This window comes from Contarinia nasturtii, unplaced genomic scaffold (genome assembly GCF_009176525.2).
Source record: "Contarinia nasturtii isolate CC-2019 unplaced genomic scaffold, AAFC_CNas_1.1 Cnas_scaffold_695, whole genome shotgun sequence".
Lineage (NCBI taxonomy): Eukaryota > Metazoa > Arthropoda > Insecta > Diptera > Cecidomyiidae > Contarinia > Contarinia nasturtii.
In genome coordinates this window covers 4,918,592-4,939,640 of record NW_022198046.1, presented here as the reverse complement: position 1 = coordinate 4,939,640, position 21,049 = coordinate 4,918,592, and the positions used below count along the sequence as shown (strand labels likewise).

The following is a 21,049-nucleotide window of genomic DNA, read 5'->3' as shown; positions in this document are numbered from 1 at the left end:
ATATAATTTATTGGCGAATGGTTTGAATTGCACGTGGATACAGTAAAAGCAAAGTAATAAAACAGATTTGTTGAATCAATACTATTCTTTATTTAATCCTAATTAAGGTTATTTATTCTTCAATATCATCTTTTACTTCTTTTTATCACTGATAGATAAGCGTTCGTTTTTAGAGAATTATCTAAAATTTCAAGAAAAAAAGTGTGTATAAATCTATTTAAAGCTATTCTATTGGAATATTTTGATGTCAGGCGCTGAAATGTAATGAAAATAATAAAAGTGATTGTAAAAATACTTCCATTGTAAGAATATCTCAATACAATGTCTGTTTAGAGCTCATTATCAAAACATGCGAACGTTTGTTTATCTAATGACAACCTTACGCTATTCTTTGATGTTGATTTTTAAAGTTAAATAAACAATTTGCTTTGCGTAAAACAAGATAAAATAAAATTTACGTGAGCAGAATTGGTCCTATATAAGCAAATGGCTTTGATCGACATCCAACAGTTCCCTTGATTGCTTTTCTTGAGAAAAGCAGAAACATTTTTTTGTACTTTTATTCAATTTTTGAAAGTTATTTATTAATATTGCCACTCGGCTGTTATAAAAATGTGGAAATTCTTGGTTATTTTTGATTTATGTGCTCACATAGTCTTGGGACAAAAGTGAGTGTGACTTTTATTTTGATTCACGTTTAATGGGAAAGTTTTGTGCAATTTAAATTGTGTGTTATTCTCTCTGGATTCATCGACAATTCATGAAAATTATTAGAAAAGATTTGGAAGTTAAATTGATTTCTCTGAATTTATATGTAACGCTAAGAATCTCAAACGACACCATTATAGATTTTTAGAAATGTGTTATTTTCTGTAAATATTAATTTTCATTTTTTGATTTCTTTTTTTAACTTTAGAACAACTACCACAACAACCACAACTCCAGGGAGTACTTCATCAACTTGTAAAACCAACTCATACATATTACATTCAAAAATGAGCTGTGTATCGAATCAGCAGTGTAGTTATACATGCAGCGACAATTACGAATTTAAAACCGGCGAAAAAACAACCAATTCGATCTGTTCGAATGGTCAATGGATTTGGCCAAGCTTTAATTCGTCTGTTGAAAAACCATCTTGCCACCGTAAGATAATGCTTGAACATTTAATATTATTTCTATTGAAAATATCGAGAGGAGAGTATGTTTTCATTCAGACATTACTCAGCCATAAGCGCTGAATAACATACTCTCTCGATATATTCAATAGATTTATATAGATACATTTTTCAAAAAATATTTACAGCAATTTGCATTCCGCCTTGCGAAAACAATGGCTTTTGCATTGCACCGAATAAATGTGCATGCAAAGAAGATTATGCCGGATCACTATGCGAAACCGAAGTTTCCATTCAATATAGATGGGGATTCGTATCCATATACTTGTTTAGACCAGCTCACAATCAATGCAAACAAATCGGGTGAATTGGTATCGATTGTATTATTCAATGATTCCATGCACAGCGTTGAAATTAATGGAGTTGATAAAACGTAAAATCTGCCACTGAATCTTTTGGAAAACACAATAATCGTTCGAAAAGCGAGCGAAGAATTGGTATCCATTTCATTTGTGGACGATTTGTTAATTGATTGGGATCGATGTACTGCGTCAATTTTGGCACCTACCACATACAAAGGTCGAACCAGTGGTCTGTGTGGACCTTATGACGGAGATAAATCGAATGATTTACAAACACCAGACGGAACTGTCGAAATCAATGCTAGTTCTTTCGTATCTCCTGGCGTGTTATGGAAATTTGTGACGATTCCACAATCGTTGATGACATACCACATCCTTGCGAATTGAATGCAACACACAAAAAGCGAGCAGAAGAATCATGCTCCTATCTTAATAGTGACATTTTTGCAAATTGTACCATTAATACCAGAGCATACTACGAAAGTTGTATATTCTATTTGTGTTCAGCGACTGCGCAAACCTATAAAACCATGATGGAAACGTCATACGCAACATATGCAAAGCGGTGCAGTCAAAATGGTGCAATTATTGTGTATTTTTTCGCTATCAAAAAAAAAAAAATAAAGTCGTTATTATATCTTTGTAGAGGTTCGGTGCCCAAATGGTCAAGTGTATGAAGAGTGCTCAAAAATATGCTATCGAAGCTGCGATGAAGTATCAACAACATCAAAAAATTGCTCTAGATGATAACAACCAATGTGTCCCAATTGAAAAATGTCCGTGCAAATTCAATGGTGTCACATACAATAATGGTTGGACTGGATTACGGCGTGAAACTAGCAATCTGCTGCAAATATGGTTTGTTTGAAACAACTTCATTGTTTCTTCAATATTCAAAACTTGTACTGTTTTCTATTTTTCAGTGAATGCAAAGGAAGCTGGGAATGTATGAATGCTGCTGAAAGCAATAACACAAACTTCATTTCATTCAACTATTCGTTGGTTAATTGGCGCAGTCAGTGTTCAGGAAGCAATTTGAATTCGATGTTGTGCCAAATGAATGGGCCAGAAGTTTGTCAACTATATCCCGAACGATGTGCATGTGATTATGACGAAAAGAAGTATGGAGATAGTAACTACGTCAATCAAGGCTACAGTTTATGCTTGTGCATGAGTAGAAATTGGTTCTGCTCCCCTTCACAAGGATCACAAGGATCCCCTTCACAAGGACTTGAAAACGGAATCAATGTCACAGTTAACAAATTAACACAAACGATTGTTTCGATTCAATGTCAAGGTGGTGATCACGCACAGGGCCAAATTACACTTCCAAATACATGCATAATTGCACAAAATGCATCTGTATCTCTGCCGAGCAATTCGACAATTCAAGTTCCGCTAATAATTCGATCAATAAATCTACAAAAAAGCCGGGAATTTTTAATTGGGGCGATATTTTTGACATTTTGAGAATTCTGTTTGGTCAGAATTGAATTATTCGTCATAACTATGCTCCAATACAGAATGTCAAAATCAAAAAACATATTTGAAACAAATGCAAAAATATTATAATTCATTTTTTTAGTAACAAACGCTGTAAAACACTTCTGTTCCCCCGGTGGTATTCTTCGAATATTTTTGTTTTTGCGAGTTAATATATGCTTGAGATATCCGTGGTCCCAACAAAGCGAAAACGTTTTTAAACCTTGATGAAACATCAAGCAAAACATCATCGTTCTGATTTCCATTCATATCATCCTTATCCAGCTTTGGTTTACGAAACGTCGTCTAATTTTATTACAGCATTGAAATTCCAAATGTTCAGCTTCTTGTGCGAAAGTTAAAATTAAACGCTCATTTGTTTTTATTTATCTCTCTTATAGTCTCTCCATAAATTCCCATGTTATTCTGTATCTCTGTGTGTTTTTCGGTCGCAAATAAAATGAATTGCTTGGTTGCATTTACAACATTGCAACGGTGCTCAGCACTGTTATAAACAGTATTGAACATTCTTTACCTGTGATGCATAAGCTTATAAACGATCCAAAAGTGTTACGCGGATACCTGGAGTGTATATTGCTGAATGGCATTCAGTAACATGCAAAAGTAAGTAAAATGTAGTTTATGTAAATGTGTGCAAGGGACATTGAAATCGTTCAACAGTATGCGCTGTGAAGAATCGGCAAATCCATATGAATAATTAAACGACGACACATACAATGTTTACTCAACGGGCTAAAATTCAGACTCCAAATAAAAGACAATTAAAATCAGTAAACCTGACATGTGTATCTATTCACCCTGATGTTTGAAGCGCATTTTCGATATGAAAATAGTTCCATTCATTTCAACACAAATCCAAGTGACCTGGATTTTACATTCAACAATACATGTAAAAAGCAAAAGTATTTATAAAACAATGGAAATGCATGTAGTCTCGAATTGAACTTTAAAATTCATTCATAAAATAAATCTTGGGCAATATATTCATTATAATGGGGAATTCTATTAAAACATACAGTTTAATTTGATTAGCAGTTACAGTAGTTTCGAAAGTTTGCTGCTTTAAAACAAAAACCTGTAAAAGTTTCGACGGAGACGCCACACATTGTTTAACCAAAATAATACCGTAGACCTGTTTTGTTTGACTATGATGGTAAGATATGAAATTAAAAAAAATTCCATCTGATTTTTAACATAATGTTGTTGTACTTGTATCGGAGTAGATGGGTATTAACCGAAAACTCGATGAATCAAATTCGAAAATATGCCGAATAAGATATGTATCGAATAAGTTTGTGGCAAGTAAGCAATCAACTAAATTGCTTTTACACATTGAAAAGCACTTCGGGTTGTACAATGTACATTCATCATATCATTCAAGCAAAACATAACATGCACATAAACTAATTCATCTAACTGTACCATCCGAAGAGATTTATTCTGTGATTAGATGCAATCGTATTGAATGTACTTCTTAACTTATTCATCAAAAATTGATGGTAGTCAAATCGGTTTCCTCGTTGAACTTGTGTACAGAGAAATTACAAGACATATGTAATGCTTCGTCGTCGTCATCATCACTAAAACACGTACCATCGCATACAAACGTATATGCAAACATTGAGTATTAGCCTGCGGCAATATTAAATTTATAAACAAAACGCTCGTCGTTAGACTAAACACCGTTACAGACATTCAATAGCTACACCACTGGCGTTCAAACAATTTACATACAAAACATTCAAGCACACATATACAGATGCCGATGTATATTGGCCTGACATAAACACACAGTTCCGACAAGTATATCATGTGTTGCTCATTTCCAATTTCTGTATGCTGCTGTGTTTGGCCGCAATGGAATGGAGCACATGCACAAATTGCAAAGCTACAGTTTGTTATGCGTTGCGTGTGCGTCTGTGTGTGTGCGTCATACCTATCGCCTATGGCAATGGCAATGGCAACAGCAAAAGCGTTGTCTAACGTGATTTGGTATGGTGTGGTTTTGTTTTGATTTCGTTTTCCGTGCTGTTGCCGCCGCATGTCGGTAAGTCCAATTTGACGTTTCTTGTATGCATGAGTCGAGAGTTTATGTGAATTCAGTTCGCGTTCGAACATCCAACAGCATGGATGCTTTATCAATTTGAAAACGAAAAAAAAATACTCTATCACTCGGTTCCATCGAAGGTTTATTGAACGCGAAGCGTGTAAGCTGTGCTCGGATGATAATTTTTAATTATTGTTGTTATTATTTCGTATATATATACATTTTTTTCCTTCAGTAAAACCGTTATTACTCTAGAAATTCCAAAAATATTTTTAAAACACATATTAACAAAGAAATGAGTGATGTCACATGTGAATGATATGTGTACCAAGTTTTTGAAGTGAGAGATTCTGAATATGTATGAAATATTCGGCGATATACCGTATTATAACCGTGGTTATGGATCATTTAATCTATAAAATAAAATGATGAATTTAATGTGAGTCATACAGCTCGAAGGATTATTTCATAAAATTCAATTTTAAACCGAATTCTTTGCCAACAAAAAGTTCGCGATTTTGTTTTTGATTTTTCTCTTTTTGCTCAAGACAAACATAACTTTTAACAAATATATTTCAAGTGAAATCATTGAATGTTCGTTGAAATTGTATTTATTTATGTAAATGTGATGTGTCATTTGGTGTTGGTGGTTGAATTTAGTGTACTCGATCATTTTGACGCAATCAACGTACGAGTGCAAAATCTTGCGTAAATATTTACAATCTGTTTGTTCGATATGCCTATGTGCTCATTTGCCTATGTCATATGAAAAAGTTGGACGAATTATTGAATTCAAGCGAAAAGTGAGTGACGAACAATAAATGAGATTTACAATCTCGCGCGCAATGATATGATCAATTAAAAGGCAAATTTATATATGTGCGTAAGATGTGCGGGTTTTTTTAGACTTCTCTTAATGCTTGTTGTTACTGTTGCTGCTGCTGCTGAAATAAACTCGCCTTAAAACGATTATCGCCTTTTTCTATAACGTATGATATCATCGTTGAATACTTTAGCCGTTGAATACAAAACGGAAATCTTTCATTAAATCATTGCTCTGAAGTCATGTCGTCGTCGTTGTTGTCGCACGAATTACCACATCAATTGAACCGATCGTGCGCGTTTATTTGTGTGCAATGATGAATACGAATGTGTGAATACAAAATTGAAATTGACGCCTAAATCTTATTCTTATATTTGAATAAAAAAAATCCCAGTAAAAAATACGCCAAAATGACATCAACCTCTTTGACATTTTATTTGTTATTACACCATTGTCAGTTATAGTAAATGTGGTTTTTCCACTTTTGGCTTTCTTTCAAAATTCATTGCACAAAACATACAGCATCGAAATGAAAATAATCGAAATGAAAATATGTACTAATTTTAGACGATCTGACCCACAATGCGTACTTATTATTTTAAGTCGCTTTCACAAAGCAAACTGTTTATTTATAGTCGTATTTATAGAATCTGACCAAAAAAATAATATATATCGCGTTTCAGTCGCTCAAAGAAAGTGCTTTGATTTATACAAACATAATTCCTATGCATTTTAATTGTGTATGCTTTTTTTTGCTGTGCAATTGAATAAATATTGGCCAACATATGAAAATATTTGTGATCAAAAGATTGCATTTTCATCAGAATTTTGATGTGTTCCACCAATTGATTAAATTAAACCAAGTGAAGCGTTCTTCTACCAAAAACACTATCCTTCGGATATTGTACACTCAAGCCAAATAGATTTTTTTTTGTAAATGTTATTACTTTTTGAACGGCTCACGATGAACATCGATAGATTTTATTCAGTCGAATGTTCAAGTTGAATCGCCACACATACATTCCGCTGAAATTTAATTATAATCGAAAATAATTATTTATCCCAGACGAAGGTTAAAACATCAACGAACACAAAAAAAAATTACATGATATATATAGCTGGCAGGTTTACATAAACTGATTAACACAGCCATGGTGGCAATTATTTTTTTTTTATAGAATTCAATCATTTTCATATTAAGCCAATGAACACTTTAAATATATTCACGATCATACAAGTATTTTAAAATAAATTATTGCCGATAATGAAGTGCGTTGCTATTTTATACGTACAAAAAAATATTGCTCACTTACTCTTTTTTTGCGGTTTTGCCGTTGTGGATTTTAATATTTGCATCGAATTGGAAATGTTTTAATCACATTCAACTAGAGTTGAGAGTGTGAAATTGGATATTACTCGATGTTGAAAATCAAACCAATACGAAATCTGTCAGAATCATGTTGTATGCTCTAAAAATCGCAATTTTAATTCATACACATTCAAAATGATCGAAATTCATGTATCAAAATAGAGTCATTTTTTCATTTCGAGCATTTCATTCGGGTTTTTTCATTGATTTTATATCATAGTAACAATGCATTTTCAACTCTTCTCATTTCTCGCATTTTTTTCCGCTGTCATTCTCATGTTCTTCCTCATCATTTAGCATCATTTTTAAACAATACGAATATTGGATTTTTTTTTTACAAATGTAAATAGAACATCAAATGAATTCAATCGTAAAACCAAAACAAACAGAATGATAAAAAAGTGAAGCGCCTGCCCCTTGCTATTTATTCAGCTTTTTCTATCGATAAAGTCAATAGAAACGAGGAAGTGTAGAAAATATGGCAAATATTTTCGAAAATAGTAGTATGAATGATCTAAGTAGTAATCATGAGCAACAAAAGCATGTAAATTAGATACAAGTTGATGTTTAAATAAGGAACAAATTCATTTTTATTTTTCAATTTAACAATGAATTTGTTTTGTGTACATTAAAATCAGCAAAGTTGGATGTGAACATTGCTCATTCGAATCCGTTGAGACGAAGAGAGAGGCAGATAGATAAAGAGAGAGCGAGAGAGAGAGAGCCTGTACTTTATCTGATATTTCTGTCGGTCTAAGAATGACAAAGTTTGTAAAAAATGATGTTTAAAATAACTTTCAACGTTCATGTCAGTCAATCAACGAATGTGACAGCACCAAAGTCTACAATTCCCATGCAACTCTCTAGTGTGACACAAGAAAATGAAATGTAAAAAAAACTGCACAATTTCTATACAAAATGCAATCATTTATTCGCAATTGGTTTATATACGTGCTCATGTTGTGATTTATGGCAAATATAGAATCGTCCATTGCATCTGTTGCCGAGTTTGTTTGCTTTTGTAAAAAAAATTGTGTTAAATGAAAGTGTGAAGTTGGTGAGCCATTATGCGTAAAGCGGATATTTAAAATAGATTTTTCACTTAGGAGAAATCATTACCACTCACACATACACATATGCAATTGTGTTTGAAAATCAAGCGGAAATTCATTTTCCCCATAATTCACATTCAATAAATGTACATTATTGCTTGTATATGTACATCAAGCAAATAGCTACGGAAGCTGAACTAATGTAACTCAATCTCACATCTCGACCGAAAGTAGTAACATTTTTCGTCTATTCAGATGTCGAATGACATGTAAACAAAAAAAAAAGGCAAACGATAAAATGCACTGAAGCGTATGCCACACGCTCTATAGAGAGTAAAGTGTCTGCATCCATCCAGCCAATGAGTTATTATGAAAAATTCAGAGATTTTTTTTGCGAAAGAAAAAAATGAAAACAAATTACTAAAATGGTTTGGGATGAATACTTGAAAATATTGCGCAGATGTGATATATGGACAAAATAGAATGAGTTTCCGATGATTAATGGCCGGAGATAAATTATATCGCATTTCAAGTGAAGCAGAAAAATTAATACATTATCAATGGCTTTCGGCACTTTAAAGTTGAATTAATCTCCTTAATCCATTGCTCTCAAATCTAAATCGGAAATCATGGCGTTTAATGCAGCCCCCGATTTATTCATGAAACAATTGTCATTTGGTGACAGATGTGCGCTGTGCGACAAAAAAAAAACTTCAATTGAAAACGAATAAATTGAAATGTGAATTTTTATTGATGGAAAACAATATGCTTGCTATATTTGATTTATTTTCATTTTAATGTTTTCTGTTTATTGTTACTGAAACGCATACGTAAACACACAATTCCATTTTAATGTTAGTACGAGACCTGGATTCGGTTCTCCACGCTGTCACAATCGATCCAAGGAATCGAAACGCGAAGAAAACTCAAAGAACATACAAGAGTTTCATTGAATTTTAATGGAAAATATTGTGCTGCAAAGTTTGGAAACACTATATGCTTGCAAAGTTATAATATACAAACAAAAACGAAACCGCCACCTAGGACAGTCAAAACTGCTTTTAAACTGGTTGCCAGTTTGGTTTGAGTATTGAAATGTTCTAGGTGGCGTTTTCGTTATTGGTTGAAAATAAATCAGATCATTTACTTATATTGCGCTGCTGTTGTTCTTTTTCATTTTCCTAATGCACTTTATTGGTTGCACAGCACGTCGATAAGACATAAAACTACAATAGAACTATGCATTACTGTGCACTATACACTGTATTACTAATACAGAACTGTGCATTAAATCGTTTGTTTTGTTTGATATTTTTTTATTATGTTCAATCACAATGGAACTGCAAACTGAATATAAAATATACTTCTCTTTGCTTCAATACATATTTCATCATGCATCATGCGCAATTGTAAATGATTTTAAAAAGATTAAATAAAGTTTTACTAAAAAGCACTGTATGTTGTGTTTGTTTGTATAAAAGGAAAGTAGATAAATTCCGAATCATTTACAGAAGTAAATATTTCCAAAATTCACTCAGAATTTATGTGGAATGTTTTGCGTTTTTTCGAATTTTCTTACACTCGTATAATAAAACGTTGAGTTAAGTTTTTCACGTGTGCACGAAGAAAATGGGTATTCTGTGTCGTAAATTGAATACGTTGGCAGAACACTGGGTGTATATTTAGTAGAGTTTATAATTGTTGGTAAAAAGTTTTAAGAAAACTTCATTGCAAATTCTATAGAAATTCATTCGGCAATTGGTTTTCTTGAGCAATCTTCTTACCATTCCCGACCATGGCCATATTCTACTTGGTATGTTTGTGTTTCACGTGTTTTTTGTGTGTGAGCTATTTATAGATTTCATACGAGTGTATTCAATGTAAATCAATCAATCTGACATAAGCATTGATAACGATAAGAGGCCGATCCGATCGAGAGGAGAATTTGTTCACAAATTTGCTTTTTTCCAACTGATTTATTTGTTCATTTCATATTTATTAGGTCAAAATCGTCATTATCAAATTTAAATGTTTGTTTATTAATTCATCGAGAGATTCAAGCCTTGATTTCACCAATGTAAATAAAATATTATAATAATACATTGTGTATGCGTAAGCTGCGCCATTTGTAAATAAACGTTGTCTTTCGCCAGACAACGATGGGTTTGTTCTGTTGTCCAAAGATTGACAATCACCATATCAAATCGTTGCAGCCAAATTAAACGAACTGTCAAATGTGTGCGTTGAAAATGTATTTGAGTTGTTCAAGCGTTTCATTTAAACGTAGAAAAATGGCGACGTTATCGACAATTGAATGCATCGTTTGACATCTATTTGTTAAATGAAATGAATTTCAAACAACCCATTCTACCGGCCCAATAGAGCGTCGACATTTTCTCTCCTTCAAAATATTTCGAATATTTTCATATTGAAAACACACATGGTTCACATATCGCTGAATATTCAGCGAGACAAGTTCACAGGAATTTAATATATGTTCTTTTTTTTCGTGAATGCATTGAAATTGATTCGAAAAAATCCAGCAACAACAACAGCAGCATTTCCAAACATATGGTTTCAATTTTGCGTTGATTGCACGGAAAAAAAGAGACCTCGAAGAGAATTTACCTTACACACCACCACATTGGCATGCATGTAAAATATGTGCTGTATGTAAAGCGCTAAGTTTCTTGGTCTCTCATTAAAACTTGAATATTATTCACAACATTTTCTGAATTTATGATAAAATTATGAACATGAGAAAAAAATAACGTCAACAGACACGCAAACACTTCTAACGCAACTACGAAACTTTCGGTATGATAAACTTGCGGTAAATATGGTAAATTTTGTGGTGTCAAGGTGAATAAACGCACCATAAATAAATGCTAGGAAATAACATAATCACATAGGAAAAGAAATAGAAAATTCCGTTTATTCACCACAGAAATACTAATTTATCAACCAAAATGTTTGTTTCCAATAAAGTTAATTAAAAAGCCCTAAATAACTTTTGTCACGATCACTGAAAATGCTTGTCACAAGAATGTGTACGTGCATTTGTCGAAAATATTGATTTTTTTTCCCACTCGAGCATGTCGAGGTGCTTTTTAAAGTGTTGATAAAAATTGGTAATCTCATAAGTGATTATGTATATCGTTGGTGATACATCACAGGTGTTCATCAATTTCCATTTTCCGAAATTTTCTTCTTTTATGCAAATTTGATTAAAATATAAAATGTGTGTTCCAAGTGTGAATCATGTTCAGTATAAATTTAGAATTATAATATGAAGAAGAACAATGGAAAACAGTTTAAAAAAACTAATATTTTCTACCGTATGTGTCTCTTTGAATGTGATGAGGGAGTTCTACGCACGATTTTGCACAGGTTATGATTTATAAATAGGAATGTGCTTGTCATTCATTAGCCTTTTGCTAATGAAACGACCTTTTTTATCATTTTTTGCTTCACCAAATGCACACATATTGACAACATCATGCATACCTGTAGACTAACTAAACTGAATACACCCTGCGGCGGCATTCTAACATATGTTTGACGTTAATGAACGTCTATTAATAAAATAATACTGTGTAAAGCTGGCGATGACTATAAAATCCAAACAACAACTTAAGTTGGACCACGCATCACGTCTCTGCACAACAATAGACACAACAATGCCACTCATCAAAATCGATTGATCGATTTTTATATATTTGCTTGGCATTCTTTACTTCATTCAAAGCATCACGTTCCACATTATTATAATCGGTTAGCTCAGATGATGAGGTATCAATAACAACAATAATTTGAACTCTATTTTTGATTATGCCTTTGAATCAAATATTTTTTAACTAAATATTGTGGATTGGTTAGATGTTTTCTGCTAAGTGTATTCGACATAATAATCTATTGAGAGCTACACTTCAAATGTGAATAAATATAAATAAACCATTCGATATTTCTGTTTAATCAGGAGTAACGTGCATTTTATTCATTAAGTATCGAATTTCGACTTGTAAATGAACTTTTTTTTTGTTTGCAAAAGAAACAAAACAAATAAAACTTCAAGAACGTTCATGTCGATTTTGTGATTCACTCGATCTGAAATAACAATAGATACTAGATTGAATGACTGCATAAGTATTCATTAATACTTGAATTATACAAGATTATAATGGACGAGAGCGGGGAATATAAGCTTTGGACGAATTTTATGTATTTCGCAATAAATTAATACCAATTGACTTTCATCATGCGAAAATGAATGAGAATGCGTTAAGTCAAGCAAAAAGAAAAACATCGATAAATGTCAATCCTGGTGTCGTCCTTATGTTTAGCACGCCAAAAATGGCAACGAACTTGCAGAATTTTAGGACAAATTATTTTTTTTGGATGGATTTAAAAGAATCGTAGATGGAAAGTGTTAATGCACTCTATCTATGTATAGGTTTATTCAACAAATAGGCTCAGACGTTTCCAATAGATCATTCATGTCATTTTCAGTCCGATGAAAATCAATAAGATTGTTGATTCTCCAGCGTATACGTTTTTGTTTTGACATTGTTCAAACAAATTTTAAATGGATCACCAAGTTTTTTTTTCTACGCCAGACTAAACATTTTCACAGGCATTTAGCAACGAACCTGCACTATAACGTAACCTATTACGCTGACGCAAAATAAAAACGTTTTGCTTCAAATTTTATGCATCATTGTTGTTTTTTCATTCAACCTTTGTCAATATCCAATCACTATCAACAAATGACGATAAAAAAAAACTTTAATCAAGCCGATTTTTTTTCCAAAACTTTTTCTCCGGATGAATAATTCCATTAAATCATACTGTAAACGCATTTTTGCCATAGACCAGAAATCATAAAATGTTTCACAAACGGTGTTTGTTTAGCAAACTTTTGTATATTTTACCATTACCGGGATAGAAGATGAATTATTCAACGAATTGTTTTTGTGTGAATCTCGTAAAAATATCTAAAGTTTTTTTTTCAATTCAGCGTATATCACACTATGTGAATAAAAAACGAAAGTTCGATAGAAAAACCCGCCCCGTTAAAGTGTCCAAATTCAATTTAGAACGTGCAACGCCAAATATTTGGGTACAACTTTGTCAACATACATATTAATTTGGCAGAGTTACATTAATTTTGACGATGTTTATGTTGGTTTTTACAAATATTTGAGCGACGTTATTATTTTCCCGTAAAACATGATACATTGTTTCTTATAAATGCTGTCAATGACAACGCTATTTGATTAATTCAATAAAAACAAAAGTTGTACATTCAAAAAACAATGTTTTTGAATGTTATTCAACCAATTTTGTTTTGTGTAACTAATGCAGAGTCAGTAATGTGCCCGAGAATCTTCCATTATAATGAGAAATTCAATATTCAAGGATGAAAGTTGCAGCTAATAATAGCCACCTCTTTGAGATTTAAGCAAATTATTCATAAAAGGTGAAACTGTGTGACCAAAAGATTCTATGTTTACTTAAAATCAAAGTGTGTTCTTGACACTCTTTCTCTCTCTCTCTCGTTTTATTCTAATCATTTTCATAAATATTTTCTCAAATTAGTCCCCATATTTATCGATCGATCAAATGATTAATATATTCACTCCATTTGAACGCTGTTCGCCTTTCGTAAAAGTCACAATCTAAAAACCGAAAAACCTGAAGTGCTACAAATTTGGTTTTTGCTTAAAAAGCGTGCAAACAATTTAGTGTATGACACCTTCAGTATGCCCTCGATGATGGTAATTATTAATTTGGTTTTGACAGGCTATAACTAAAGTTATAGACCTATTGCGAACAATAAACGTACATAAATCATTGCGGCCCATTTATGATGTAATAAAAGTGTATACCTACATTCAACGGCAGCAACAACAACAAAAACAAATTCATTTGAATGATTTCGTATGACACATAGTTTTTGTGACAAATACGTATACTCATCAAATGAAAATGTCAATATTTAATGTTAAAACTGTTTTTCCCTGTAAATAATTCATTTTCATTCAATTTATTGATAATATGAAACCAAAATCTTATCAACAATTCCCAAACGTACATGTTTTTGCAAAATTGCAAACAATTCACTTCGAACCACAACACAGCAAATGAATCGAAATGCAAAAATACGTTCATTTCATAAAAAAATAATGAAATGTGAGCGCACGTGCAATCAATGTTCCAGATGAGATTTTCTAATAATGTACAATCGCATTCATTGAAAAACAATGGGAAACCATATTTTTTCATTCGCAGTCATTTGATCTTTGTTAAATATTCGAAAATGCAACCAGTAATTATACCATGCATAACAGATCAACAGTCGAAAGAATCGAAATGACTGTAATTTGAATGCCAACAACAACTATGATAATAATTATTGTTAACAATGTTTGCGGCTGCTTATTCATACCATTAAACCGCGGACACACACTCACTCGTCCAGCAATTACATAATAATGTCAAAATGATTGTGTATTGTGTATCATGGATATCAATGGCTGACGTATTAATGAAATGAGATTGTGACTTCGAGTAAAACAAACATAACGTGCGCCTATAACGTTCATTTCAATGTTTAGATTAAATGCCAACACTTGCTGTGGTTTTCATAGATTTAACGTTAAACTTGAGATAATCGAACTGCCGTGGTTAAATATTACTCTTTTAATTTTTTTCTCTTTCATTTCTGTCTGTAAAAGGTTCTAATCGCAGAAAATATTTTCTAAAGTTAATTACTGTACATGAAAAGCCACAGCAATTGACGTCACAATAATATGTTTGACATTATCCGTAAACATTGAATCAAACAATAAATTCATCCGAATAAAAATCAATTTTTTTGTGGCAGTTAATGTATGATGCGAAAAAGAACACAAATACAACAACAACAAAAAGTCACGAGAATAACCGTGGCTTTTGTGCGCACAGAGACACGAGATACAATGGCACACATATATATGCATATTGTGTGATGTTTTCAATTGAATTAGATAGGAGTTTCGTGTGATGTGTTCTTTTCATTCGCGCTGAACAATAGGCATTATTATTGCCAATGCAAAGAATGGTGAGTGGTGACGCAAAAAGTTCGTGACAATGATAACTGTAAGCTAAGAAGAATTATATTGTTATGAAGTAAGAAGTAGAAGAAGAAGTGAATCGCCTTTATTGAATTTGCCATTGTTCAAGTTCATGTTATTTTAAATGATGTTTTTATCCATGTTAAGTGAGTTTCTTAATTTAAAAATGTGCAACACTCACAGTGCCACTGAGCATAATAACCAACAATCATTAAACATAGACAAATCTATTTCGTGCGATAAACGCTTTTTATTTTGTCTTCGTAATATTATTATTGTTTTGCCATTTCAACTTGCTTTCAAAAACTTTTCAGTGTGTATTGATTATTTGTTTCAAATGCAGCCGTCAATGTCAAGAAAATGTTGTTCAAAGAAAAGTCATATGGAAGATAATCGATAACCTTCGATATATAATAATGGAACACGAACACATCGATTTATTCATCGATAACATAACGAAGTAAAAACGTGTAACTTCATTTTCGAACGAAAGCGTCCACGTCCACGAGCTCGTTGTTTGGCATTTGATTGATAATCTTTACTCAGTACATCCATTATTATTTGTATGTGTTGAGTTCTCAATTTGACATGCAACAAAATTAATTCGCTTGGTTCCACTAAAAAATTAGGCCTCATTGCTGTGCAACCAAAGAAAAACATCGCGGCCCAAGAAAATCTCATTTAACTTGGCGCGTTGATTGTTGAGCATGTGATTGACAGCATCGCTTGATTGTGCTTGTAATACGGATTGAGATCAAATAATAACAATAATAATAATGCAAACACGACGATGAAATTACTTGCAGATTGTTCATGGTCTGTGTTCTCAATTTTTGAGTCTGTACTTTGCGATGAAATATTCAAATTATGTAAAATAGAATCGAAGCCGACAATGTAAATGCTGATAACCTCGAATGAATATGACTATTTATCAAGGTAATTGTTAATGCCGGTTTTTCCACACAACCAAATACCAGGCGCAAATGCCTTTTTAAGCACCGAGCAACTGGGTGAATAGAAAAGTAAATCAATAATTGGATTGCCGCATAAATTTATACAGAAAATTACCGCTTAAAAATCAATAAAATTAACAGCACACCATGTATCACTACATGCCTTCAAAACCATTTACACATTGTTTTTTAAATACTTCCATCTTCTTTTTTTTACTAAAAATTAAATTTCCGTCGTATAACAATAATATGCAGTTATAAAATAACGATTTAGTCGCGTGAAGTAAAAATATGTGAAAATAACATAAAATTAAATGTGCAGTTATGTCGACGTTTAAAAAAAAATACTGAACATTTTTACTTTCCGTTTTGCGAATGGGCTTTTTCCATTTTCATTTTAAAAAAAGTGTCATCAGTAAATTTAACGTATATTCCTGTTTTTTTGTTTACAGTGAACTTTGATGCATCAAGTAAATAGCATCGTAATGTTTAAATAGAGCAACTTTTATGAAGCGCCACACAAATAATGGATAAAGATCATAAAATTTGTATAAAATAAATTTAAAGGGAGCAGAACGATAGCGAGAGACCGAAAAAAACAACGACCAGCAATATAGCACCCACAACGGCATTATAAAAAAATATTCAGGAAAAAAAGATACACCGAATTGGCGGCAACATGTTTCAAGGCATCGAACAAAATGATGACAGCTTATATTCCAGTAAAGAAAATGATGAATCAGACATTGAACCGGGTGAGTTTATTTTGATGGCAATGTTCATCGCTTTTTTTAATGTATCAATTTAAGTTAATTAGAAAGGAAAATATATTACATAAAATCCACAGTTGCAAGACTTCATGGCTAATTAGTAACTTAATTCTCTTTTATGGATCGAATTATCATCATTTAGCATACAATGTAGGTTTTTGAAAATGATTTAACAAATATTGTTGCAAACAAGCAGATAGTAGATTTGGCTTGTGTCGGTTTCATTCCTCGAAAGATAAGGAATACTGATTACAAATAAACTTTTGTTGTATCATTTGAACTATTCACAGCAACCCTTTTCGCGCGGGAGTCGCGATTAAAATTTGTGTTGAACACATAAAATTGAGAATCACGATTTTCTGTATACAAGTGGAAACTTCATTCATTAATGGAAAATCAAAGTAACAAAAGTAAACGATTAAATAGACATAAATTGTATGTAAAATTTATAAAGATGACTTTCCTATAAAACATAAGTTCCCGACTTTCAAGAAGCGATCGTTGAATATTAACTTACCTTCAAGTGTTATAATTCGAAAATTGTTCAAGTGAATATTATTTATTTTTCAATGAACTTCGCTTCACTTCAAACAACACATCAAACAAACGCATACATTTTGAACGAACTGAATAAGACAGTGAAAGCAATAAATTTGATGGGCGAGAGGTAGAAAAAATCTTCAAGAAAAGTCCATAGTCAGCAATTCAAAATTCAATATTACTTTTCCGCACACCCACTGTGTGCAGTAAAGTATTGCAATCACCCCAAAATTTTGAAATCGCTAATCGTTTTTCTATGCGTTTTGGGTATAGAAAATCTCAGAGCAACGGTTTTTTGGCCATGTTAACTATGGGGATGTGGTACACTGTACACAGTGTACAATACATGACATTAGTCTTAAGACATTGATACAGCCAAAAATATTGATAATTATTAATTGCCTTGTTGTGGAATAATTCCACCCTTTACTCATTCCAAAAGAACATGAATTGCAGAAAATATTGAAAAATTATTGGAAAAAATATGCAAAAAATAGACGAAAACAAAGTGAACTACGAGAGTCTTGCGAAATATCCAGTCTCAATTTGTTTTTAAGTGATGAGGCAACATTTTTTGGAAAAAAGAACGAATAAATTCATTACATGAACGTCAACTGGTGTAATTACTGTATCTCTTTAATTGTTTTTATTTAAGTACTTAAAAATTGATAAAACGACTAATTCCATAAAAAAATGAGCCAAGAATGATTTTGTCAAGATTGCTTGAAGCCTTGCAAATTTCCGAATAAAATACATTGCGAACACTGAAGTGACAACGATGCAATTGAAATTTGTGATTTTATTCTCGGCCATTGTGCTGTTTTCCGGCACCATTTCGGAAGAGGTGGACTTTGATTCGGATGGACAATACCGCAACTGGGTCATTAATCGAACAGATTCGAGCCTAAATTCACCGGGCTACTATATACTACACACAGAAATATTCTAGTACTACATTATGCTGAAAATAGTATTATAATTGGACATATCAGACCAGCTGATAAATATTACCACTACATACAATTTTTGGAATTATATAACTTGTCAAATTTCAATACATAACCTTAAATTGATGCTAGTGTTTTCATAGTACAATGCTATAAATCGCATGAATCTTTGACTTTTATCTGTAATTCTGAATATCTCTGTGTGTACCGGTTGACAAGACCGCTTTCCGAGTCAGCCAACTCCCTTATTTGTATCAGTTCCATTGGAAAAACCAATCCACGTTCGTGCAAGCATCATCGAATATTCGGAGTCCGAACAGTACGAAAAGGTTCTTTACGACGATAGAATCGTACTGTCTTCAAACCGTGAGGCCAGAGTCAGAGTGCGTTACAACGGACTTTCGGACGGTATTGAGACCACAATATTTCTATTGAATATATTGAGATACTCTCGAGAGGAGAGTATATTTTTATTCAGACATTACTCAGCCATAAGCGCTGAATAACATACCCTCTTGTTATTCAGCGCTTATGGCTGAGTAATGTCTGAATAAAAATATACTCTCCTCTCGATATTTTCAATAGATTTGTACCATATTCATTTGGATCTATCCGAAAACGTTCGACTTATGTACAATGACTTGCTCGAGATTAAAGAGTATAGCAAACTTGTATCCGACAATAAGTACATTCGTGTGAAATTCTATCAACATAATTCAGCCGCAAAACCACCCGGTCTTACCGATTATAGTCGTGTCCAATCACTTGGAATGGTAAAACGGATTCATTTGAAATATTCGGTTGTTTGAAATAGACATCACACCGGACTTTGGACATGAACAATTTGAATTATGGCAAAAAAACGGATTTTCTCTATGTTTTAACAATCAAATATTAACCAAATAAATACATATTGCGAGCAAATTTATCAACAGATTTTATTCATTTCGATATATAACAGCTGCATATAACCAAAATTGAGTAATATCTGGAAATGTTTGAAAAATTGAGAGAAATGATAGAATAAAAGCGCCTCCATGATGCCAGCAACAGCTCTGCTCATACGCTATGGAGAAGATTGCTAATTATTTAACATCACGTCATTTATGTGTTCTTTTTTTTGCTTTTTATTGCTATCAGCATTTCCCGATCTTACGATTTGCTTATGCGCTTCTTTTCGATCTTTCATGTAATCGTTGAAGTGATCGTAGATGCATTTTGAGAGTTGATTACCAAGACGAGTGTCAACTGGCGTATTCAATGGATCAATAATATTTTTTTCAACTTCAGATTTGTTGACAGCAACATTTTTTTCCACGCGAATCAATAAAGTTTGAATTTTACTTGTAATTTGTGGTAAAGTTCCATTCAGCATTTTATTGACCAATTTTAATTCACAATTTTCAACATTCTTTTTAAATGCATCCGCCGCCGAGGTCATCAAAGAGATTTTTTTGGATACATATGTCAACTTAAATTTACGTTCGATTAACGTATTATCACAGTCATTTTTTAAGCAACTCTTGGAAATCGTTTCTGAAATGTCTTCCAATATTGGTGTCTTGATTTCCTGGAATCTACTATTTAATTCTTTCATTGCTTTTTCAACTCGATGCAAAAGTGCTTGAAGCGGCTTTGAATGTTCCACGTCAGCTAGTAGGAAAATGGCTGTGTCTAATTCGGGGAAAAAATTCGTGTTCGGTATGAAACTTCTAAAAACGTCAGCAGAACGTAGTTTATTCTGTAATTTTCTAATACTTGATGCCGCGTCATCACCAGCTGTAGTCTGGAACATTCATAAATATTAACTCACAGTAAATAATTTTTAATATATAAAAAGTAAGTGATTGTATGAAAAATACCTCTTTGAAGACGAGAGCGCAAAGCAAAAAAATTATTATCTTCATTTTCGAAACTAAATTTCGTTTCTGAGCTACGTTTAAAAATTAATTGTTTCTCGCATTTGGCACAAGCTTATTTATACACAAAATTAAAATGAAGTTTTGTACTACGTATTTTAGTTGAATATTTGAAATATTTGTTTATATGAAACTCTAGAAAATTTCATCATCTTTACATGATAAGATCATTACACCTGTGTTTACTTGATATTTATTCATATTCTTATTTCTAAAATTTATACCATATTGGGTCTTATGACTACCATGTAGAGGTGTCAATGAACGTTAGTTTTCGTGTTCGTTCGCGTTCGTCACGAAAACGAACGAACACGAAACGAAATTTGTCTTTGCGAACGAACACGTTTACAGTTGGGCATTTTCGGTATCTTATTATTCATCTTATTATCTTATCATTCTAATAAGATCAAACTATATTATTACTTATTATTTTTTTGCACTAATAAGTATAGTAATAAGTATAGTTATTAGAATGTTACTAGTTAGAAGACTAATAAGATGCATGTATCTTATTAGTATAGTTTCTCATCA

At 32.5% G+C, this 21,049-nt stretch overlaps 2 protein-coding genes across 8 annotated transcripts in view; one reads left to right on the top strand and one right to left on the bottom strand.

The window, feature by feature from the left end:
* Nucleotides 1-5,094: 5,094 nt before the first annotated feature.
* Nucleotides 5,095-21,049, top strand: part of LOC116340485 (adenylate cyclase type 2) — a 47,189-nt gene continuing 31,234 nt past the window's right edge. For 2 of the 7 annotated variants that reach the window (XM_031767011.1, XM_031767005.1), the window contains exons 1-2: nucleotides 5,246-5,469; nucleotides 16,795-17,097. In XM_031767011.1, coding sequence (XP_031622871.1) covers nucleotides 17,022-17,097 — 76 coding nt within the window. In that variant the 5' untranslated portion in view covers nucleotides 5,246-5,469; nucleotides 16,795-17,021. Of the gene's footprint in view, nucleotides 5,191-5,244; nucleotides 5,470-5,636; nucleotides 5,739-5,766; nucleotides 6,020-16,042; nucleotides 16,326-16,794; nucleotides 17,098-21,049 lie in introns of those variants that run through there. The other 5 variants (XM_031767007.1, XM_031767012.1, XM_031767010.1 and 2 more) reach the window with 5 other exon arrangements.
* Nucleotides 19,509-20,579, bottom strand: LOC116340487. The gene is made up of 2 exons (XM_031767014.1): nucleotides 20,462-20,579; nucleotides 19,509-20,385 (listed from the first exon to the last, which is right to left on the bottom strand). Exons 1-2 carry the CDS (start codon nucleotides 20,504-20,506, stop codon nucleotides 19,681-19,683), a joined length of 750 nt encoding a protein of 249 aa, XP_031622874.1. The 5' UTR covers nucleotides 20,507-20,579; the 3' UTR covers nucleotides 19,509-19,680.

Excerpts from the sequence above, each read along its gene's own strand:
- LOC116340487 (XM_031767014.1), bottom strand. The coding sequence starts at position 20,506 with ATGAAGATAATAATTTTTTTGCTTTGCGCTCTCGTCTTCAAAGAG. Across the intron at positions 20,386-20,461 it reads GCGCTCTCGTCTTCAAAGAG|ACTACAGCTGGTGATGACGC; the intron begins GTATTTTTCATA and ends TGAATGTTCCAG.